Below are 24,694 nucleotides of genomic sequence, written 5' to 3'. Positions count from 1 at the left end.
GGGTTGCAGTAGGCAACAGAATTCTAAAAACAATCTAACATTGAGCTCAATGGGTTTTTCTACAAAAAATGCAGTGGATTACTTTGAAAATTACTTTTGTAATTCCAGGACTGGATCCTAGATTCAGTCCTGGGGTCTAAGCTGAAAACAGTTTAATAAAAACGTTTTGGTTATTGCAATGCTTTTTAAGGAATATAAAGGTGTTTCAAAAGTTCACACTTGGAAACTTTTCAGCAATGTTATCCAACGGGAGAAAATTCAGTTTACAGGTAAGGTACGTTCCCGTTACTTTTGTAATCCAGTACTGGGCTCCTAGGTCCAGCACTGGGATCTCTACTTGAGACAGGTAAGTAATTACGTTTCAGTAGTAGGTACGATTTTTAAGAAATATTTCAAGTTTTCAAAAGTAGACGCTTAAAAGAAATTTCATAGAAAAGCAGACAATGGATTCCTATGGAGAAAATTCAGGTTACCAGTAAACCCGGTTAGGATTACTTTTGCGGTTCAGTAATGGGCTACAAGGTACAGTACTGGCTCCTCTCCTGATCACAGGTGAGTATTTCGGAATTCGATACTCGCCTGGTTTTATAGGAATATTTTAGAGTTCCAAAACTTCACACAGAAGATTTTTCGAGTCAAACCAGTCAATGTTATCCTATGGCAGGAAAGTGGGTTATTGGTTTCCAGGTGAGGACTCGACCAGTGAAGTTAAGGTTCTGGGCATAGACCCAGGGGTCCCTCAGGGTCAGCTAGGTACAGTTGGTATACCCTCAGCGGCACAGGGGCAGCCGGGTGCAGAGGGAGTTAGGCCCAATGTTATCCAATGGAGGGGAGGGGGCCTTCGGCTGGTGGTTGCAAGCAAGCAGGCCACGCGGCTGAGGTCCTGGTCACTTACTCAGGGCAAGTGGGAAAGAGAGTAGGGTAGTACCTGCACTTCCAGCGGCACTCGGGCGGCTGGGTGCAGGGTGCTTTTGAGCCGTTGGGAGCCCAATGTTATTCAATGGAAAAGGTAAAAAGGGAACAAAGGCTGCAGACTCGGGGAAGGAGATTCTTCAGGTGCCACCACCACTTCGAGAGGTAAGTTGGGATCTTGGAGAAGAGGTGGGTACCCCAAAGGAGGGCACAGGGGGCAGTGGGGCCCCGGGGTGTCTTTGGGTGTCAGGAATCTTACCCTTGGCTGGTCGTGGTCGGTGGGGTCCCTGGTTCTGAGGCTGCAGGAGTCGTCTGCTTCATCGAGGATGGTCTTTGGGCAGTGGACTTTTAGGTCCCAGTCGCCGGGGGGACGTCCTCATGGTCTTGGATCACTTGGGCACGGGCCGGGCGGGTGCAGAGTGGGTTGGTCTTGTGCTTCCTGGCTGGCACCAGGGTTATGGTTGTTGAAGCAGAGCCTCTGCTTACAGGAGTCCCAGTCTTTAAGAGGGTTAAGGCAGGCAGGTCCTCCGGGGGTCCCAAGGTTGCTGTCCGCAGGAGTCACCGGGATTGAACAGGTTCCAGGCTCGACTGGGGCAAAGTCAGCTGGGGTCGTCCTGTTAGCAGGTGCACGGCGGGTCTTCTTCTTGATCTTCTTTCTTCTTTTCTTATCGGGATCTGAGGAAGGAAGGTTCAGGGTGCCCCTAAATACTGAATTTAGGGGCGTTACAGGTAGGGCAAGGACCAATAGGTCCCTGTTCTGGGGTGGGTACACCCTCTAGTCTGCTCCTCCGGTGGAAGGGGGGCAGGAGCCTAGCTGTGATTGGGCAGGGCTGGCCATCTTCAAGATGGCCGGAGCCCGGGGTCGTGCTTTACCTTGCCTCTCCCACCTGAGGTGTGGGGTGGGGTTGGCACAGGCTGGTACAACCCCCTTCCTGACGAAGGGTTTCCCGCCAGTCTTCCCACTGAAGTGGGGGTCAGAACCGGTGGGGGCCAGTTGCTGGGTACAGCAAATGGTCTGGAGAAGCTCACAGAGCCTTTGAAGCTTCCCCCCTGCCCATCCTGGGGGAGGAGACCTAGCAACTCGCCCAGGATGTGCATTGTTGCAGGCCCAGGAGAGCAGGGGCGCTCCACCCAGGGGTCCAGCAACATGTCTGCTGTGTGGCAGCCTAGGCAGCCTCTCAGTCCAGACGTGAATTGTAGGTTAGGTTTCAGGGGGCATCTCTAAGATGCCCCCTGGTGCATTTTACATTAAATCTCACACTGGCATCAGTGCGGGTTTAATGTGCTGAGAAGTTGGATACCAAACTTCTCAGTCTTCAGTGAGGCCATCATGGTGCTGTGGAGTTCGTAATGTCGACCTCCCAGCACCATATACTCTTAATGGCAGCCCTGCACTTACAGGGCCCAGGAATGGCCCTGGGTACTGTAGGGGCACAGGGCTCATGCACCAGCGCCCACGCCACTTGCATAGGGCACCCAGCTAGAGGGGTGACTGAGGTATGCCAGGAAAGTGGGTCTTGTGGGCATGGCACACAGGGATGTGTGCCATGTCGACTCTTTGTTTAGTTCTGTACTTAGACACTCAGCCCGCCAAGGGCAGTGTGTGGGTGTCAGGGTACAGAACCCCTAAGGGTGGCACAATAAATGCTGCAGCCCTTAGGGGTCTTCTCTGTCACCATGGCCTGGGTACCATTGACAAGGGGCTGACAGGTGGCCAGAGATGCCAATTGGGTTTTAGTTTCAACACAGTTTTAGGGAAGGAACACAGACCCTGGGTACCTGGTTGGCAGGAGCCCAGGGCACACTCAGTCAAAGCACATCAGCAGTTCAGCAAAACGTGGGGGCATACCAATGCAAGAAAGATGGCACTTTCTCACAGGCACCCCCCAGGCGCACGGATGTCAGTACTTTTCATATTTTCCCACGACAGAAGAGCAGAGCCACGAAGTAACTGACATAGTCGTGTGCATAACTAGGGCCCTGAAAGGGGAGTAACCCTAGCCCTACAATATTAGTTCACAAAGCGGGGAGGCATAGGTGGGGCTGTAAGGAATCTCCAGCTAGATAGAGTCTCTACCAGATAATGCGTTACCAAAAGGTAAGTAACTAGTTCATCTGACAGAGATTTCTAGCTGCAGATTCCTTACCGTTGAACTAGATGCCTAAGCCATACCATCCCGACGGTGGGTACGGACTAAAACATTTAACTAGAAAGTCCTGTAGGACCGAGAGGGCAAAGTGCCCATCTCTACAGACCTGACCATCCAGGCAGTAGTGTTTTGCAAACGCGTGCAATGAAGCCCACGTTGCCGCCTGACGTATTGGACTGGAACACCCCAAACCAAGGTCTTAGTCGCAGCCTTTCCCTGTTGAAATGGGCCCTTAATTCCTCAGGGGGCTGCTTCTTTGCCAAGGCATAACAGATCTTGATGCAGGGAATGACCCAGAGAGAGATGGTCCTTTTCTGCACTGCCCTTCCTTTGTTTGCTTCCACGTACTCCACAACGAGTTGGTCTTCCACCCGGAACTCTTTTGTGCGGTCAAGGTTGAACGACACCACTCTTTTTTGGGGCCAGCCGGTGGAAAAGCTCCTCTTCCTTAGAAGGATGCGGGGGAGCACAGAAGGTGTGCAACATGATGCACTGACCCAGATAGAAAGGGGTCATAACCTTTGGCAAAAAGGATGCTGGGTGTGAAGCACCACCCTGTCAAGAAAAGACAAAATAAGAAGGCAAGCAAGATAATGCCTGAAGTTCACTCACCCTCCAGGCCGATGTAACCGCCACCAAGAAGGTTGTTTTGATGGTCAACGGAATGGGGGATAATTTTGAAAAGGTTCAAAGGGAGCGCACATCAGATAGGTGAGGATCAAATTAAGGTCCCACTACAGCATAACAAAGGGCGTAGATGGAAACAGATGAGCCATCCCTTTCAGAAATCTATGCACAATGGGAGATTTGAAGAGAGGTCTGGTAGCTGCAAAAAAAAAAAAAAAAAAGAAGACCGAGCAGAACGGTAACCCTTGAGAGTTCCCGAAGTAGAGCCCTGCTGTGCAAGGGTCAGAAAGAAAAAAAGGACAGTAGAAAGAGGGTCAATAGACCTTTCTGTACAGTATAAAACACATTTCTGCCAACAGCAGGCATATATAATCTTAGTGGTGGTCTGCGTGGCTGCCAGAAGAACATTACATACTTTGGGAGGAAAGTCAAAAGCTGTCAAATGTCTCCCATCAAGCTCCACGCGCAAAGTTGACCGGTTCAGGTGGAGAACCATCCCCTGCTGCTCCAACAGGAGATCCTCCCAAGAGGCAGCCTGATCAGAGGATTGATGTGCATTCTCAGATGATCTGGATACCAGACTCTCCTCGCCCAGTCCGGAACCAAAAGGATGACTTTGACCCAGTCAGAGGGTGGGGCTGAGGGATGATCCTTGAGGGACTCCGCAGATGGTCCTCTTGGGCTCTGAGGTGAATGGTGGGATACTAATTCTTCGGGTTCGGCAGTGAGGTATGAGGCAATCCATTTGAGGGTGTCTCCCTGGATTCTGATGTGGTGGAGTCTGTTGATCAAGATGTGATTGGAGACAGCGTCAAATGTGGCGGACAAGTCCAGGAGGGCTGCTGTTTTTCCATGGTCCAGGCGGGCTCTGAAGTAGTCGGTGGCTGCCATCAGGGCTGTCTCTAAATATAAATTGGGAGGGGTCCAGGAGGTTGTGGTCTTCTAGGTGTTGGGTGAGTTGCTGGTTAATCGCTTTCTCAAGGACTTTAACAGGATGGGGAGCAGAGAGATGGGCCTGTAGCTCTTTGGTTCAGCTGTTTTTTCAGGAGGAGCCTCACTTCAGTGCGTTTCCAGACCTTGGGGAAGGAGGCCGCAATGATGGAGGTGCCCAGGACTTTTCTGAGCTTGCCGCAATGGTCTTGCTTCCAAGGTTAAAGACTTGGTGAGGCAGGGGCCCCCGGGTGCTCCAGAGTACATGGAGTTCATGGTCGAGATAGTGTTTTGCATAGAGAGGAGGTTCTAGTGGGTGAGTGGGTGTTTGGGTTTTATGTTCTATGGGTGTGGCTTGATGCGGCCGTCTGCAGATGGTTGGTGTTCAAAGTTTTCGTAGAGGGCCAACATGTTGTCTTGGAGGTAGACAGCAAGGCTGTTGCACAGTTCTTGGGAGGGTGTAATGGCGTTCATGTTAAGTGAGGGATTGGTGAATTCCTTCACAATGGCAAAGAGTTCCTTCTGTGGTTTGTGCTGGCTTTAATGCGGTCTGCTAGGATGGTGCCCCTTCCTTTCTAGTTGCAGTCAGTTGCATTTTGTGGAGTGCAGTTCCTCGGTGAATCAATCTGCTGTTTTGATTGGTGCTTTGATCTTGGCTGTCTTGGAGAGGTCAAAAGTGTCGGAGCAGTCTGTGATCCACTTGGAGACGTTTTTTGCTGCTTGCTCTGGGTCAGGTGTTAGGAGCAAAGACTGTTTTTCCACTGACCCAACCCCTTTTTTCCAGTATCTGCGCATGGATCTGGGGGGAGGGGGGACAGTGCAGGAGTAGGTGGGTCCTGAGATGGTGAAGTGAATGTTGTGGTGTTCAAACCAGGCGAGTTGTGTGGTGTGGTTGTAACCGACTGTTGCTAGAGGTGAAGATGGGGCAGATGTGTCGGGCAATGTGGGTAAGGTCAATGACGAGCTGCTTGAGGCCGATGAGGCTCATGCTCTCCAGGAGTCAGTGGTGTTGGGGCCGGCGAAGTGGAAGTTGAGGTCCCCAAGGTAGATGTAGTGTTTTGAGTCGACTGCAAGCAGGCGGTCAGGTCCGGGAATGGCGTTGCAGAAGCTAGGGCGTGGTCCTAGTGGTCTATAGGTAAGTCTTCCTCTGATGGTGTTTTTTACATATGCGTGGAGCTGGGAGTTGAGGTGTTTCATTACCGGGGCTGGGGTGTCTGGAGATATCGAGCAGCGGATAGTGTCCATGTAGATGATGGCGATTCCATCTCCGTGTGTGTGGGTTTGGTCCTCGTGTGTTTTCTTGTAACCTTTGGGATGGCGATGTCTGAAGTGGCAGAGGGGTTTAGCCAGGTTTCTGTGAGGAAAATGACGTTGATAAGATTGTGTCCCAGATGTCTGTGGCATTTGTACAGTGTGTGTGTTGAGTAGGATGCACTGGAGGCCATCTGTGAGTCAGTCAATGTGGTGGGCATGGTTGTGGTCAGGTTTGCGGTATCTCTGGTAATGTTGGCTGCTTCGGTGCTGCAAGACAACTGTGCCGGCAGGACAACAGTCCACTGGAGGTGGTTGGGAAGTGTAGCAGCAGTTGATGTTTGTGAGGCCACGGTCCACGAGCTGGAGGCCTGCGGGGTGGAAGTGCACGGGGTGGAAGTGCACGGGGTGGACAGTGTCGTAACGAAACTTGAGGTGCCCCCCCCCCCCCCCTGCAAGGTACGTGGAGGAGCACCCTTCAATCAGGAACTTTCTGGCCGGAGTAATGTGCTGAGGTGGCCCTTCGAAGCTTGGGGGCCCCCGCACTGCGGGGTCCTGTGTTACGCCCCTGGGGGTGGAAGGGCGCGGTCAGGAACAGATGGGCTCTCCTTTGGTGTGCTGGCACCACAGCCACCATATCCCTGGGAGGAGGGATTTGGTTAGCAAGGAGGCGGGAGGGCAGAGAGTGGTAAACGTCTGGAAAAGGAACAGTAATGACAGAGACAATGGCGAAAAGCGCTGCCCAGCGAGTGCCGCCTTGGGAATTCCAACGCGCAGAACTTCTGACATTGTTTGTTCTCTTCGGTGGAGAACAGATCTAGCCAAGGCTCTCTCACTGCTGAAAGAGACCTTGCACCGCGCCTCCGAGTGGAGACACCATTCGTGATCCATCAAGCACAGACGACTGAGTTTGTCCGCCCTGGCGTTTAGAGAACCTGCCAGGTGTTGAACCATCAGGGGCATGCCCAGATTTTCCAGCCACTTTCAGAGATGAAGAGCCTTCTGACAGAGGGTCCACAACCCCACTCTGCCCTGTTTGTTGCAATACCACATGGCAGAAGTGTTATCGGTGAATACCTGCACTACTCTCTCGTTGACAGAAGGAGGGAATGCCTTCAGTGCTAGACGAATAACCCAGAGCTCCAGAAGTTTGATGTGGAGCCAGGACTCCGCCGGAGACCAGAGGCCTCTGGTCTCCACCTCTCCCATGTGGCCACCCAATCCAATGAGTGACGCATCTGTCACCACTGTGAAATCCAGTTGGGGAAGGGAGAGGGATCTGCCGATGACCCATTCCTGGTTTGAGAGACACCACTGCAACTGATGTGCAGTCCCTGCCAAGATCTGGATGACATCAGACAGATTTCCCTGATTCTGCGTCCACTGAAACTTCAGGTCCAACTGCAGAGCCCGCATACGCCACCTGGCATGATTCACCAGAAGAATGCAGGAGGCCATGAGGCCCAGCGGCCTCACGGTCATCCGCAATGAAATCCAGGGTAAAGGCTGCTACATCGGTATCATAGCCCGAATATCGTGGTTCAGGAGGATAGGGCCAAAACTGCACTGTGTCCAGACCACTCCAATGAAAAGGAGCTTGTGAGAAGGGTACAGTTGCGTTGACTGAACTGTGAGCCCAGCGAATGCAGGAGGTCAGCCGTAGTCTGGAGGTGGACGACAACAGCCTGGGATGAGCTCGCCTTCAACAACCAGTCGTCGAGATAGGGGAGGAGTGGAGTCCCTGTCTGCGCAGATGAGCAGTGACCACCGCCATCACTTTCATGAACACCCGAGTGGTACTGGTAAGGCCAAAGGGGAGCATGGTAAACCGAAAATGCTCATGGTCTACCATCAACTATTGGTAGCGCCTGTGGGTCGGCAGGATGGGGATGTGGAAGTAAGCGTTCTGGAAGTCTAACGCTACTATCTAGTCTCCAGGGTCGAGGGCAGACCATACCTGAGCCAATGTGAAATTTTTGAACTTCTCCTTCCGGTTGACATCCCTGAGGTCCAAGATAGGACGCAGGCCTTTGTCCTTCTTGGGCACCAGAAAGTAGTGGAAATAGCAACAACAACCTACTTCTAGGGTAGGAACTAGCTCGATGGCTCCCTAGGGAAAGAGAGACGTAACTTCCTGTTGGAGAAGGGCCAAATAATCCTCTGACGTGATGGTACTGAGGTGGCATGGCGGGGGGTAGTCTTGAAGTGGAGGGAGTAGCCCCTTCGTACTATCTTCAAAATCCACCTGTCGGACGTGATTATGCGATGGCGAATCCTGACGCCCACTGGCGATTGGTGGCCCTGAAAGGTCGGCCTAGGAGGGTTTGGAGGCTGCTGCAGAGGGGGCGGTGGTGAACAGGCCTGCTCACTGGCCCCCAGGCCCACGGTGGTGAGTCCCACGTACGCGGCCCCACAGACGCTGGACAGCCAGCGCAGAGCCGGTGGCTCTGGGCAGAACATGGTGGGGCACCTCTTCCGTAGCCCCAAAAGGGGCGAAAAGCATGAGTTTAGTCATGAATGCCACTGTAGGTAGCTCAAGGTCCAAGGCCTCAGCGGCCCTATGCAACACCATAGCGTAGGAGGCTCCCTCCTCAGTAGCCACGGTAGGGGGAGAAAGCATACCAAGATCTGGGCGATGTATCCAAACAACTGGCCTTACCCAGTTCCTCTCTCCAGTCAGCTCTTCCAGCTGGTCAGCTAGATCCCAGTCCTCCTGACCTTCCATTGGCTGCCAGTCAGGGCGATAAGGAACGCCAGGATAGAACAGAGGCACAAAGTACCGGTCAACGCCGGTCCACTCAGTCTACATGTCGAGGGGGAGGCCGGCTGGGGACGCGACCAGCGTCGGAGGTATTACCTTTTTGGTGCCAGAGGAGGTGTTGTAAGGTTGACCGGTGCCGATCCGGATCCAGCCCTGGATTCCTGGAGGCCCCGCAGCGCCAAAGCCGCCGGCATCGAAGGCCTAGAACCCCCAGCCAAGCCAGCGGGGCCAGGTTGCCCATAGATGGAGTGGAGAACTTCTTAAAAGCAACGAAGTTGAGCAGGGGTCGCCCGGCTCCCAGGATGGGAAGGAAGCTCGAGCCGACCCAATAGGCTCGGCAGGCGGAGCCAGACAAGTACCTTACGCATCCCGCGTCACATCAGCCGACAGAGGGGAGAAGGCTAAGAGCGACGGTGCTTCTTTGCCTTCTTCTTGTGCTTCGACTTACCCGGAGACGAAAACTTTGAAGAGGAGTGATGGTGGCAATTCCACGACCGGTCCCGAAACCTCCCTCTCGACAGGTACCTCGAGCGGCACACAGCTGACTGCCGGGCCTCGAGAAGCTTTTGGGACCGCTCCCGCAAAGACTTCGGGTTCATGGTCCGGCAGTTGGAGCACGACATCGGTTTGTGGTCGCGCTCTGGGTAACAAAGGCACACGAGATGTGGGTCCGTGACCGGCATCAACTTGTGAAAGTAGTAACAAGGTGTGAAGCCAGTCCGTCGATGTGGCATCCCTTGCACCAGGAGTCAAACGACTCGAAAAAAGAAGTCAACAAAAAGTAAAAAAAAAAAAAAAAACCTCTAGTCAAAAAGACTAAGGGTCCCGCTCTCTCCGGATCTGCGCTGGCTGGCACAGAAAGAGAAAGAACGGACGTCAGCGTGCAGGGGAGGCATCAAAGTAGATACCGCAATGTCATTCTGGCAACACGACACTAACGAAAAACGCGGAGTCGACTGACACGAAGGGGTACTGCTGAAGAAAAACTCTCTGGATCCATTCTGACGCCAGGGGGTAATTCTAAGGTAAGAATCCATAACTAATAGTCTCTTTTCAGATATGTCTCTTACGCTTACGACAGACATTATGAAGGGGTTGAGAAGGCGGGTATGCTTTTGGCTTTTCAACTCTGCCAACAAGCCTGTTATTGAATGATCCCTGCAATTTGAGACTCGGAGGTTTCAAAATATTATGTATGGCTGATACTGAATTGAATATGCTACTTACCAGTATGCATCTGTTCTTGGCATGTAGGGCTGCTAACATTCATATCTATTGCATAGATCGCCGCCTAGTGTTGGGTCCGGATGATTGCACATTGTTGTCCTGGAAGAGTCTTCGAAGTATCACGAGATAGGTGGCTCCTCCCCTGGACTACAGTGCGCATGGGCATCGACTCCATCCCCAGATTGTTTTTAGCCATTGTGGCAGAGATGGAGTGAAATAGTGTAAAGGATGTCCATGCTAATGATTGAATGCAAGAGAGTATCTGCAGCCGCTACGGGCACCGGGGAGGAGGGTGGGCGATATGAATGTTAGCAGCCCTACATGCCAAGAACAGATGCATACTGGTAAGTAGCATATTCAGTTCGAGGCATGTGGGCTGCGAAATTCATATCTATTGCATAGAATACATAGCAGTCCCTCCATTAACGGCGGTTGCCCGTGCCAGCTGCAGAAGTGTGAAAGAGTGTCTTGAGAACAGCCTGTCCTACAGCTGCTTGCTGCTTGGAATGCACATCGACACAGTAATGTTTGGTAAATGTGTGCGGTGTAGACCACGTGGCTGCTCTACAAATGTCTTCCAAAGGAATGTTCCCCAGGAAGGCCATGGAGGCCCCCAACTTGCGTGTGGAGTGCGCCCTTGGGGGTATTGTTAAAGTACGTTTAGCTTTTTGATAACAGATTTAAATGCACTTAACAATCCATCTGGCTATTCCTGCTTTGGAAATAGGGTTGCCTTTGTGCTGAGCCGAGAAGGCAACAAAAAGTTGTTGTGTTTTCCTAAAGTGTTGTGTTCTGTCAATGTAGTACATCAACGCCCTCCTAACGTCCAATGTATGGAGCATTCTTTCCGCTACTGTGTGTGGGTTTTGAAAGAATGCGGGCAGGTCAATAGTTTGGTTGATATGAAACTGTGACACCACCTTCGGAAGGAATTTGGGGTTAATGCGTAGTACTACCCTGTTTGAATGAATTTGTATGAATGGCTCCTGGATTGTGAGCGCTTGCAGCTCACTAACACGCCTGAGCGATGTAATAGCAATGAGAAAAGCCACTTTCCATGTCAGGAACTGAATTTCGCAGGAGTGCAGTGGCTCAAAAGGTGGGCCCATCAGCCTAGTGAGGACCACATTGAGGTTCCACACTGGAGCTGGTGGTGTTCTCGGAGGAATGACTCGTTTCAGTCCCTCCAGGAAGGCTTTAATGGCAGGCACCCTGAAAACAGAGAGATGCTGCCTGTTCTGGAGATAAGCCGCTATGGCGGATAAGTGTATCCGAATGGAAGCGTACGCTAGATTGCATTTGTAAAGATGTAACAAATAGCAGATGATGTTAGGAATGGATGCATCTAGCGGGTTGATATTGTTATCTGTACAGTAAATGACAAACCGCTTCCATTTTGCTGCATAGCAAGCTCTGGTAGTGGGCTTTCTCGCCTCTCGTATGATATCCATGCATTCAGGAGGCAGGTTGAGGTAGCCAAACTCTAGGACCTCAGGAGCCAGATCGCCAGGTTGAGCTGTTGCGGATCTGGATGCTGAATGTCGCCATGGTTCTGCGTCAAGAGGCTTGGAGAGAGATGCAGCCTTTGATGCGGTACCACGGAAAGTTCTAGAAACGTGGTGTACCATGGTTGGCGTGCCCACGTTGGAGCAACCAGGATGAGCGTCATCGAGTGTTGCTTTAGCTTTCTTGCCACCAGCGGAATGAGAGGCGCTGGGGGAAAAGCGTACGCAAATCTACCTGACCAGTTCATCCATATCGCATTCCCGTGCGATTCCGGGTGAGGGAACCTGGCGGCAAAGCTTTGGCATTTTGCGTTTTCCCTTGTGGCAAAGAGGTCTATCTGTGGATGACCCCACAGTTGGAAGTACGGGTGGAGAACTGATGGATGTATCTCCCACTCGTGCATTTGATGGCTGTATCTGCTGAGCAGATCCGCCATCTGATTGCCCTTGCCCGGGAGGTGTTCTGCCATGAGGAAAATGTTCCTCCGAATGGCCCAATTCCACATGCTCTGAGCCAGATGAGACAGCTGTGGCGAGTGAGTACCTCCCTGCTTCTGGATGTAGTACATGGCTGTCATGTTGTCTGTCCGGATCAACACGACCTTGTTGCACAGATGTACTTTGAAGGACTTGAGCGCCATGAAGATTGCCATCAATTCCAGGTAGTTGATGTGCAACTTCTGTTGCTGAGTTGTCCACAGTCCCTGCACCGTGTAGTGGAGCACATCAGCTCCCCACCCTTGGAGAGATGCGTCCGTTGTTAGGATAATCTGTGGCACAGGCTCTTGGAACGGTCGTCCCTTGCAAAGGTTGTGTGGATTCCACCAATGCAGAGAGTTGTATGCCCGACCGGTCACCAACACTAGGTCTGTCAGTTGTCCCTGAGCTTGTGCCCACTGATTTGCCAAGCATTCTTGGAGCGGACGCATATGCCACCTTGCGTGCGGGACTATGAAGATGCAGGAGGCCATCATGCCTATCAACTGCATGAACACTCTCGCTGGTAGTGAGTGTTGCGGTCTGAACCTCTGGATCAGCGACTGAATGTTGTCGATCCTGACCGGGTTTGGCTGAGCCATAGCAGTCAGGGTATTTATTGTCGCGCCCATATACTGCCGCACATGGGCTGGTTGAAGGTGCGACTTTGGGTAGTTTAGCGAGAACCCCAGACCATGAAGGAGGCGAATGGTGTGGGACAGTTCTGCGGCGCACTTTTGTTCCGACTTTGCTTGAACGAGCCAGTCGTCTAGGTAAGGGTAGACATGTATGTTCTGTCTCCTGAGGTGCGCCGCAACTGTTGCCAGACACTTTGTAAACACTCTGGGGGCAGTGGTCACTCCGAAGGGTAGGACTTTGAACTGATAATGCCTGTTTTGGATGGTGAACCTGAGGTATTTTCTGTGGGATGGGTGAAGTGGTATGTGAAAATAAGCATCCTTGAGGTCCAAGGTTGCTAGGAAGTCCCCTTGGTTCAGCAGGGGAAGAATCTGCTGCAGTGTAAGCATGTGAAAGTGTTCTGACAGTATATACAGGTTGAGGGGGCGTAGATCCAGAATGGGTCTGAGGGATCCGTCCTTCTTTGGGATAAGGAAGTACAGGGAATAGACCCCTGTGCCTTCCTCCTCTACTGGTACGAGCTCGATTGCGCCTTTTTGCAGCATCACCACTACTTCCTGCTGCAATAAGTGCAAGTGCTCTGCCGACATAGGACGTTGTCTTGGGGGAATGTTGGGTGGAGTGGAGGTCAACTCCAAACAATAACCGTACTGGATAAGCTGTCTTACCCACCTGTCTGTGGTGATGGATGTCCAGACTGGCAGGAACTGCTGGAGTCTCTCCCCGACAGGTGTTGGATGGTCGGGGGGCAGTGACAGAGAGTCACTGTTTGTTGGCGGCAGAGGAACGGGAGTTGTTGTTTCCTCTGCCTCTGCCCTTGGCACTATTACCTCTGTAACCCCCTCTACCCTGCTTGGGGTACGAGGATTGTGCGCCACCGTTCGTGAATTGTGTCGGTTGACCCAAGTGTCCTCTGGTAACACCGCGTGCACCTGAGCGACGAAAAGTGCTCCCCCTGAATTGTTGAGACTGAAGCGCCCCCATGGACTTAGCGGTCTCATTGTCCTTTTTAATTTTCTCGAGGGTGGTGTCAACATCTGGGCCAAACAGTCTGTCAGGATTAACGGGCTGGTTGAGTATTGTTGTTTGAATGTCAGGTTTAAACCCCGATATGCGAAGCCATGCTTGTCGCCTTAACATGACGCTAGTGTTAATCGCCCTAGCCGCTGTATCAGCCACATCAAGTGCACACTTTATTGCAGCGTTTGAAATGAGCTTTCCCTCTTGTATGAGCATTTCGGCTGCCTCCTTAAACTCATCAGGTAGGTGTTGAAGGAGCTGTTCTAGGGTGTCGTAATGCGCCCTATCATATCGTGCCAATAGTGCCTGTGTGTTTGATATACGCCAGATATTGGCAGCCTGCGCAGCCACCCTTTTGCCCGATGCCTCAAGCACTTTCGACTCCTTGTCTGGGGGAGGAGCTTCACCCGTTGTCTGGGAGTTTGCCCTTTTGCGGGCATTGGCGACCACCAACGAGTCCAGAGGCAACTGTGCCCGAATATATGCAGGGTCCCCAGGTGCTGGTCTGTATTTCTTTTCGATACGTGGGTTCACCACTCTCGCCCTGGTAGGTTCCTTAAAGATCTCTGGGGCATGCTTAAGGACACCTTTTAGCATAGGAAGTGTTTTAACTGTTCTTTCTGAGACAGAGAAAGTGTCAAACAAAAAATCTTCTTCCACCGGGTCAGCATGCATGTCCACATCATGATTCGCAGCTGCCCGCTCTATCAAGGCATTAAATGCCGCTGAATCCTCAGTTGGGGATGTACGTGCACCAAAACCCTGTGGGTCCTGTACCACCTGATGGCCTCCCTGGTCACCAGTGTCGTCATATGAGTCCTGTTGTACATCAGGGTCATTGTCAACTGGGAAATTGTACTGGTCATCCTGGTTATCGTCCTCTCCCCCTGACTGGTTGGGGGAAGGTGATGGACTCCTCCTTGGTGGAGGCTGAATAGGTTCAACAAGGGCAGGAATGTCCTGTGCCGGCCTTTTCTTTTTCAGTGGAATGACATAGGATTCCAATGGTTGGGAAGTGATCTTTCGTTTATAGAGGGTCAATTTCCCGGTTTCGGCATTGATGTAATGCTCAGAGTGTTCTTCTGAGGCTTGATGTCGATCCAATCGGCCACTTTGTGTCGAAGGTTCTGACGTTTCAGCGATCTTCGGCACCGATTTGGTCGCAAATGCCTTCGGTGCCACCTTCGGCGGCAGAGTGTAGAGAAGCTTGGTTGAAGTCTTCGCAGGTGCGTCCACCGGTTTCGGAGCCGACGGCGTGTGAGTTGTCGACGTCGAAGCCTTCTCCCGAATACGTTTGAGGGAGTCAGCAACCTGCTTTGTGAATGAAGCGGAGGGTTTGGTAACCGATGCCCCATGTCCGCCACTATCGGAGGACCTCGGTGTCGATGAGGTGGCCGCCGACGAATCTTTGGCTGCAACGGTCCGTGCCTCCGTTGTAGGCTTAGGCGCCGATGCCGTTGCTTTAGATTTGGTGTCTTTGTGCCGATGCGTAGTGCCTCCGGACTTCGGGTCGTGGTCCTGTGCTGACTTCGCTTCGACCGGGCGTTTGCCTGTCGGCGCCGCAGTCGCGTCCGAAGGTGTTTCGACAGCTTTAGTGGACTTTGCCGGCGTAACCGTGCTCGACACGTGATGGACGACCTTCTTCGAGGACGGGTCCTTGGCCACTTTCTGCGGCGCTGTCGACTCGACAGCCTTCTTCGACTTCGGAGGGCCAGAGGGCGACGGAGTCGATGAGGGAGCAGGCTTTGTCATTTTTGATGGGACGTCAGCCATTTTAGGTGTCGTCGAATCCGAAGGTTTCGGTTTCGATGGGACGTCGGCCATCTTTGGTGCCGTCGATTCCGAAGGTTTTGGTTTCGATACGCGCAATGGCGTCTCCGCTGGTGTGTCCGTGGCCGGGCCAGAAGGCGGGGCCGGGGATAGCGGTTCAGGGTCGTGGGTAAGGCCGAGTGGCGATCCCGTGACCTTCGGCTGAATCATGTAACTTTCGGGGCATAGCTCTTCCTCCGAGCTATCTTCCGCGGCCCCATAAACTTCTTCGTCGTCCCCTACCTCCTCGACGTATTCAAGGTCTTGGCTCTGTCCTTCGACGTGTTCTTCGAGATCGGCCTCGACCTCCGTCGACGGAGGTGAAATCTGAAGATGATGGCCTCAGCCTTCTTCTGCGGGGTCGTCGAATATGTCGTCGGGTGCCGGAGCCGCTCGCCGGGCCTCGAGGCGCGCCGAAGCTTGAGCGTTTTCTTTGACCTGAACTTTGAGCAGGCCATGCAGTTGTCCTCGTTGTGGTCCGGCGAGAGGCATTTGTTACAGACTGGATGCACGTCGATATGTGGGTATTTGGACCCACAGACGGGGCAGAACTTGAACGGACTTCGTTCCATGGTAAGATCGTCGGGGTCTTGCTGCGACGAGAGGGCCTCGATGTCCGAAGAGTTACTCGACTCCGCAGAAATCCGACCCGAAGAGTCGGATGAAGCTCGAGACCGCACGCGAACAATACCGACGCAGGTACGAAGGCCTTTTGGCCTTAAGAAGTAAGTTTTTTCGATTCCGACAAGGAGACGTCGAAACCACATCCGAACCCAATGGCGGAAAAAAACAATCTGGGGATGGAGTCGATGCCCATGCGCACTGTAGTCCAGGGGAGGAGCCACCTATCTCGTGATACTTCGAAGACTCTTCCAGGACAACAATGTGCAATCATCCGGACCCAACACTAGGCGGCGATCTATGCAATAGATATGAATTTAGCAGCCCACATGCCTCGAACCTTCCCTTTTCAATTGATTAAACATACCAAAACTAACCACCTCACAAACTGTGCAACTGGGAGGCACCTCCGCGATCGATGTCATACTCTCTGGGAAGGCTCCTGGGGATGACAGCCTCCCAGCTGAATTTTATAAGGCCTGCCAAGCCCAGATTGTCCCCATCTTTGATTTCGTAACTGGGTTCTTTTTCACAGTTTTTAGGCTATAAAATAAACTGGTCAAAATGTGTGGCCCTGCCTTAAGTTCCCGCCACCATGAAGGCCTCTTTGGGTAACCGGCCATTTAAATAGCTCCTGTCCCGTCTGACATATCTTGGGGGTATATATAATTTGGGTCGAGCTAGAGAGGGAAAAAGTCTATTGCCATTTCTATGAGGATCTGCTCTTCACCTTAACTTGGTTACTACACTATGTTCTCTGCGTCTACTTTGCATAATTTATGCGTTACTCTAACCGTTGCGTCTGGACAAGGCTAAACTTCTCTGAAGAGCTAGAATGATAGCAAAGCACGTGTCTGGGGTTGCTTGTATTCATTCCAGATTGGTTTGGATGGTATTTTGCAAACCAAAGCTGTTCTACTGTGCCTAAAGTGGTAAAAGGCGTTTGTAATTTTACAACTTGGCGTGGATGACACGGAGCAAATTCTATGCCCAAATCGGCAAAAGACTTTGGGCCCTGATTTAGAATCTTGGCAAACGGGTCACTCCGTCACAACAGTGACAGATATCCCATCTCCCTAAATATAAATTACATATATCCTATGGGATTTACAGTTCCACGGATGGGATATCCGTCATAGTTGTGATAAAGTAACCCGTCCGCCAAGATCTAAATCAGACCCTTTGTCGCTTTCTAGCTTGGCGTGGATGGCACAGTGTTAATCCTATGCTTAAAAACTTTGAATCAGCGCACCTCAAATGTCTGTTTTTCTAGCAGAGTGTTGCTGGTGTTGTAGAGTTCTCTATACAGGAGCTGCTCTCCACCTAATATATATCGTGAACAAGGGAGTGATCCTGAAACGCGTTGAGTATTTTCTTACCAGACCTAGTGCTTGAATAAATATTGGTTTGCTGCACTAAATCTTTTGAGTGTCCGTGGCTGCTGTTTTTCACAAAAGGAGAACTGCTGTGGAGTATATATAAATATGTATATATATCTCCCAGGTAGAGTACAAGGATGAGGGAAGGAGAGCAAGAAAGCACATGGTATTTGGACTGACAAGTCGGATGTGCATAAAACAAAGAGGACCCACTAAGATAGGGATCTGCTTCCCTGGTCAATGTCCAACTGGCCTTTCGAATGAAGTTTCCTTCTTAGTTGACACCTTAACATGTTCCTACAACATTCTAATGTTGTCTCATGATCATAAGGTTAGAAGTGCTGACAGATTAAAATAAAGATATTCGAGAAAAATCACTCCTATGAAATGGGAACCACAAGTAGAAGACAACCATGATCACACAATACCATATTAAAGACATGGCAGACAGGTACATTACACTACTAGTATCCTCGATAATGTCTACATATAGCAAGGACAGTATCAAACCCAAATATTTAAAATACAATCTTAACAAACCCAAGAATTTAACACTGACATTTTTTTTTGTAGATTATCACTTCTTTCACACAAGCACAAACAACTGAAGGATCCATTGTTTAATGAAACAGACAAGCAGTCTGTAACTTTCAATTTAGATTACTGCAGAATGTAGACTGCATTTATCAGATCATACTAGTATTTTCTTAAGTGCAAAAGTTAGTAAACAATTCAATCTCAAAAAGAATATTTAGTAAAAATGCCTTAACAATAGAAAAAGTAGGAAAGACAACATTATAATTCAAGACAAATACCTACCACTAAATATTTTTGGGGGATAAAAAGTGGGCACTCAGAAATGTTAAGATTTTTTTTGTACAATAAGGTTACTTTACCTTGCCCTCTGAAGTTTTGCTTGAAGACACCTCTTAATCACTTGAATCGAGAAAAGCAGAATTTTATATTCTTTACGTGCCTTGTAACCCCTGTAAAAGGTTTGGATTTTTTGTGCAGCTCTCGTTTTGCAAATCATCTGTCTAGCTTGAAATTGTCGATACGTTGCCTAAATAAAATAAAAGATATGCAATATGACATTTTGATGACTGATTAACTAAGCTTATTAATCAAGAAACATGATTTACTGGCAGGTCAGATTAGTGGAATTTGAGCACTGGCAAAGCAAATAGGTCTTGCTTTTTGTTATACTTCAAAGAATGTAAACGATGCCCTTGAAAATTTGCTATTGCATATTACGGGTGCAGGCGGCAGTATTTTAAGCCATTACTATGTGTCCCATATCTCGCTCACTGCCCTTTCAAACTCCGGATACCTGAGAATTACGAACAGATCAGATCCTGTTGAATGTCGCTTTTCGTTTCAAGTAGAGTGAAACAACAACACAATCTCAACTCCGCTTTGATTTTGAGTAGTGCAAACCACATACAAATGACATGCCTTCAATATATTAATTTGCATATTCACTTTCACAATTCTACTGATTTTTACTTGTTTTCATTAGCCTACATAAATATCCCAGTGCAGGGCTATAAGCACCATAGACATTATCAAGACACTGAGTGCATCTCCTGCATGTTTTTGAGATGTCACCCTGCTATTATTAAGTAATTCCAGTCACATATTAACAAACTACCTGATGGTCCACAAAGAACAATGTGCAAGGCTAGATAGAAACGATGGAGCCTACTGCTGGGTGATATCTAAGGAGTGTCAAAGATGACGAGGAAGATGCCCAAGGAGGGAAGAGTGGCCATATTTGGAATAAGGAGGGACAATTACTAGGAATGGATGGGATTTGTTGGGGCATGGGGAGGTTGAGGCGGTACTGGAGCCAATGATAGGAACGTACAGTGAGGAGTATGAATAAAAGGGAAAGAAGCACAAGCTTGAAATATGGGAATGAAGGGGCGATTATCTATAGTGAAGACTGGAAGTTAGAGCGGGGAGTGTGAATGAAGGGGGGAGTAAATAAGCAACACAGAAGACAAGAGGAGCAAGAACTACTTGAATGCCTACATGAGAAACAAGCATTTGCAATGCAATAGGTCTCGCATTTAAGAGAGTTTTAATGCGTTGTTTTAATACAGATAAATAAAAGGCATTGTGATTTACAATGTCATTTGCCTTGGAAATGCGTTCAGCGTCCGTGCAATAAAGGTGTTTTTTTTTTATTACGCTTCAAGCAACAGTAACAGCAGGCAGGACAGAGCTATTTGAGAAAAAAGTGCTCTGAGACTAATTAAAGCCTGCTCAGTAACAACACACGTAACATGGGGTGTCCTTATGGGAGGTTACAAAATGAGACAAGGCGGTAGTAAGGAGAGACTACTAAGCCTATTGACCAATGAACAGCCAGTTTTCTGTGGAGAATGACAAGGCAATGAAAAATAGTGGTGGAGAGTGGGCGGAGCTTCAAGTCCCTACCCGAGTACAGCATGCCGTGCGGAGCAGTGCATGAGCGGCCCAGACTCGAGCTTAAAGACAGCATCTAGCAGTAATAGCTTATCTTGAATAAGTAATGGATAACAACGGAGCAATGACTTCTGCCAATAAGAGCACTTCTTTCACTACGGTGCCTAGAGCAAACTATGGATTGCTGCACCTATTGTAAAAGAAAACTGGGTGAGGCAAGTGCGTGACCCTCGGCGGAAGAAAAACTGGACAATGAACCATACTAAAGAGTTCTTGGGACGTGTCCTACGTCACAACCCGGAGGACACAGCCAGTCAACACATGTGTTCTGAGTTTTGTGTCCAAGGGGATTTCTTTGGTGCATGATGCAGTGCTCATAGTACAACAAAGCTGGCATGCAAACTGAAAAGTACTGAGCTTTTGCCGGTTGTGATGAGAGCCCAAAGGTAGGGAGACTACTGACAGACGGCATTGAAGGACCAGCAATGTCACTTTGAGGATGGAATTAACTTTTGCTCAAGGAAGTAAGTTAAGGAAGGCTCAATGTCGTGAGCAGGGTCGTTTGTAGGCATTTCTGTAGGAGACATTCTAGGTCATGTACGGAAGTAGCTTTAGGGCTTAATGCAATCTATAGGCTTGCAGTGTACTAATAAAATAGAGTAGCAGTTAGTATGTATGGATAACATCTAAATCTGTCCTTAAACAGTCCAACTGTTGGGAATACTTAATTTGGACTTTGTAGACTGGCTGTTTTCATTGAGATCTACTACCAACCCTAGGCTGCTCCTGACGCACCTTTGTTAACTGGTATCCATAAAAGTCATGCATGTGTTGAATGGAAATCTTTTTTCCTGTCTTAACACTTGAACGTTGGACCACTTATCCTTTGGGACTCTGCTCTATAGTTAATGATACTGCCTTTAAAAAGCCCCTTAAAACACGTCTGTTCACTTACATCACTTTGTAGCATTCCGGCATTATGGTTCTAGCAAAAAGATGTTTTTGGGTGAATATGCGCGGACAATTAATTGCATTCATTCATTCATTCCTAGAACACACTTGTGGGGCAATAAGGCAAAAAAACGGGCACCAAAGCTGTTGTCCTTGATGCATTATGTCGCCTCCAACTGCACTTACTTAAGAAAACAGGCAAGAATACAACAAGACTCCTGCACGAAAAGATAACAGGGCACCTGTACCTGCACTCTAACCTGTCTCAGAGTTACCCCTTGTCCGATCACGCAGGTAGGTAAGCACTTTAGTGCCTCCCACTGGAATAGTAAGCGCTATGTAAATGGTGAAATACAATACTTAAACTCAAAACTGTTTGCAAAATAGCAGCTATTAAGAAAGCATCACAGAACATGCTGTTTAACAAAATATTTTTGAACTTTGAGGACTAAAATTGACAATGAAGCAAACGTGACCACCTACAAGGCAGGGATCTGAATATTTATATTCCCTCTTGGCACAAAGAGAGACTCGAGTCTTCGTGCAGCCCCTGCTGACGCAGTCTAACTGAACACAGAACTTGAATGCTACTTGCCTAAGCTTTTTCTGAAATATTGTGGTTGGAAGGTAGCCCAGGTCATATTCTGGAAATATTGTTAGTCCAATGGAAAACAAGCATTTTCAGTGCAACTGTATCTCCAGAAGGTTAAATTGACCCATGTTTGTTTTTGGGTTTTAAATGCAGGAAGGTGATAGCAGATGAATAGTAGATAAGGAGTAGTTTCTGTCCTGTAACTCCAGTTCTGTAGTAGGGGTATCTCTGTTATAGTTATAATCTAGTGAATAGTCCCGCCCATGTGCGTGGACCCCGGAGCAATCAAAAATAATCTCTTAAGGTGTCAAAAAATGCAGAACTGCACAGACACTTAAGAGAGAATTAAAGACAGATAATGCAGCCTATATCCACAGGCTACACTGTCCAGTACTTCAACTAGAAATTCCACCAAAAATCCACAAACAGCAAAGCCTGTCAAGATTTCCCTTGCTTTAACAGCAAAATCCTTCTGGAATGTAGAGAGGAAGACATGGATAGACAAGCCCCATAGGCTGCCATTATGTGGCTCAGAACAGGATACTGTGCCTTTAAGAGAACTTTCTAGAACTTCACAGTATCCCAGAATGCACTGCAGGTCCCTTTTACTTTCAGTTCTTTTTGAAGGCGTAACACGCCAGACCTGTAGCATTCCTTACATGAATATCTCTCTCCACCGGGGAGGCGGGCGGGCGCTTATGACTATAACAGAGATACCCCTACTACAGAACTGGAGTTACAGGACAGAAACTACTCCTTCTGTAGTAGGGGATCTCTGTGTATAGTCATAATCTAGTGAATAGAATGGCAAGCCCATCCCCACACCAAAGCTGCGGTGGAGAAAAGAGAAATAACACCACTACTGTGCGAACAGATTTCGCAGCGAAGCCTGCCCAACCTGAGCGTCTGCCCTGGCATCAGTGTCCAGGCAGTAATGCTTAGCAAAGGTATGGACCGACTTCCAAGTGGCTGCCTTGCAGATTTCTGCAATTGGAACATTACGGAGCAAAGCAGTCGTAGCAGCTTTGCCCCTGGTGGAATGAGCCTTAGGTTTACCCCCTAAGTTCTTACCAGCTTTTTGGTAACACAACTGTATACAGGACACAATCCACCTAGAAAGGGACTGTTTAGAGGTAGCAAGACCTGTCCTGACTGATCCATAATTGACAAACCATTGGTCTGACCTACGAATATACTTGGTTTTATCCAGATAAAATTTCAACACCCTCCTGACATCCAGGGAATGTAGGGACCTTTCCGCTGGAGAGGAAGGATTCTGAAAAAACGTAGGTAAAGTTATGGTCTGGTTAACATGAAAGTCAGATATAACTTTAGGAAGAAATTTAGGGTGAGTACGCATAACAACCTTAGCAGCATGAAATACAGTATAATGTTCTTGGCAACACAACGCCTGAATTTCACTCACCCTGCGGGCCGATTTAATGGCCACAAGGAACGCCGCCTTCCAGGACAGGTGCTGCAACGAAGCCTTATGGATGGGTTCAAAAGGCTCCTTCATCAATCTGGACAGCACCACATTCAATTCCCATTAAGGCGAAGGAAGCCGGACAGGAGGGAACACTTTCTTCAAGCCTTCCAAAAAATCTTTGATCACAGGGATCTGAAAGAAGGAAGTCTGTGAAGGGCATTTCCTGTAGGCAGTCAATGCAGCCAGATGAACCTTAATGGAATGGACATTAAGGCAAGACTGCGCCAGATGGAAAAGATATGGAAGGATGACATCTTCCTTACATGTCGTCGGGTCATAGTTCTTGGACTTGCACCAGATGCAAAACCTCTTCCACTTGTAAGCATAAGAGGTCCTAGTGGAAGGTCGCTTAGCCTCCTTCAGTATGTCCATGCAATCGTCTGGGAGATTCAGATGGCCATATTGCACTATCTCAGGAGCCATGCCGCCAAACTCAAAGACGAGAGGTTGGGGTGCAACATCTGCCCCCCGAACTTCGTGAGAAGGTCCGGCCTGCACGGCAGCCTCATGTGAGGAAGGAGAGACCGGTGAAGCAGGTCAGTGAACCACCACTGCCTGGGCCATTCCGGGGCAATCAGGATCATCCGCGCCCTGGACTGGGACAGTTTGATGAGCACCGCCGGAATCAAGGAAATGGGTGGGAAAGCATACAGAAAGCTGTTCTACCAGTTGATCCATAGCGCATTCCCCAGCGTCCCTGGCTGGTAGTACATGGAGGCGAAGTCTCGGCATTTGCTGTTTTCGGCGGGGGCGAACAGATCTACGTCTGGAGCCCCCCACCTTGCGAAGACTTCTCCTAACACTTCGTCGTTTATGACTCATTCGTGGTTTTCCTGAATCAGCCTGCTCAGTGAGTCTGCCTGAACATTCTGAACACCTGGCAGATGGGTAGCCGTTATCGTCAGTCCTCTGGCCAGAAGCCAGGGCCAGATCGACTGCGCCTCTTGCGACAGAGTGCGCGATCTCGACCCACCCTGCTTGTTGAGGTAATACATAGTGGTCGTATTGTCCGTCTGAACAAGCAGAGAGTTGGTCCGGAAGGACGGATGAAAGGCCTTCAGTGCCAAGTGAACAGCTCTGAGTTCCAGGAAATTGATGTGGTACGTGGACTCCGTCGGGGACCACGTCCCTTGAATCTGTAAGTCTCCGGAGTGCGCTCCCCAACCGTGGAGAGACGCATCCGTCACGATAGTCTGCGTAGAAATGTCCTTGTGGAAGGGAACCCCTCTGAGGAGATTCTCCGCTGAACACCACCACTTCAGAGACTGAAAAGCATGCAGAGACAGTCGTATCTTGTCGTCCCAAGATCCTTTCCTCTGATCCCACTGATCCTCCAAGCACTCCTGCAATGGTCTCATGTGCAGTCGTGCGTGAGGCGTGAGGAAGATACAAGAGGCCATCGACACCAGTAGAGAAGACACCGTCCTCACTGTTGTAGATGGAGCAGTCATAAGAGTCTGAGCCTTCCGAAGGAGTGATAATCGTCTCTCCTCCGAAGGAGACACGCTTGCTGACAGCGTATTGATCGAGGCCCCCCAAGTACTGTATGCACTGGACCGGAGTCGGGACAGACTTGGACATGTTGATGTGCAACCCCAGCTTGTTCAAGAGAGCACACGTCTTCTGGAAGTGCTCTTGAGCTTCCGAGAAGGAGGAGGCCTTGATCAACCAATCGTCCAGGTACGGGTAGACAAACACCTTATTCTTCCTTAGGTGTGCGGCTACCACTGCCATGCACTTCGAGAACGTCCTGGGCGCAGACTTCAATCCAAATGGCAGTACTGTGTACTGATAATGATTGGCGCCGACTTGGAATCGCAGGAATTTCCTGTGTTTGTGTACAATGGGCACATGGAAGTACGCATCCTGTAGGTCTATGGCACACAGCCAGTCTCCCTGTTGCAGCTGAGGATAAATCTGATGC

At 49.6% G+C, this 24,694-nt stretch overlaps 1 protein-coding gene across 1 annotated transcript in view; it reads right to left on the bottom strand.

Annotated features, from left to right (window-relative positions):
- The window catches only part of ASPM (assembly factor for spindle microtubules), a 453,390-nt gene that overhangs the window by 144,248 nt on the left and 284,448 nt on the right, over positions 1–24,694 (bottom strand). The window contains exon 21 of the mRNA XM_078644067.1: positions 18,205–18,371. Coding sequence (XP_078500193.1) covers positions 18,205–18,371 — 167 coding nt within the window. The remainder of the gene's footprint in view (positions 1–18,204; positions 18,372–24,694) is intronic.

The sequence above is a fragment of the Lissotriton helveticus genome, chromosome 1_1 (genome assembly GCF_964261635.1).
Source record: "Lissotriton helveticus chromosome 1_1, aLisHel1.1, whole genome shotgun sequence".
Lineage (NCBI taxonomy): Eukaryota > Metazoa > Chordata > Amphibia > Caudata > Salamandridae > Lissotriton > Lissotriton helveticus.
The sequence above is the reverse complement of the archived record's forward strand: the minus strand, read 5'-3'. Positions and strand labels throughout refer to the sequence as shown.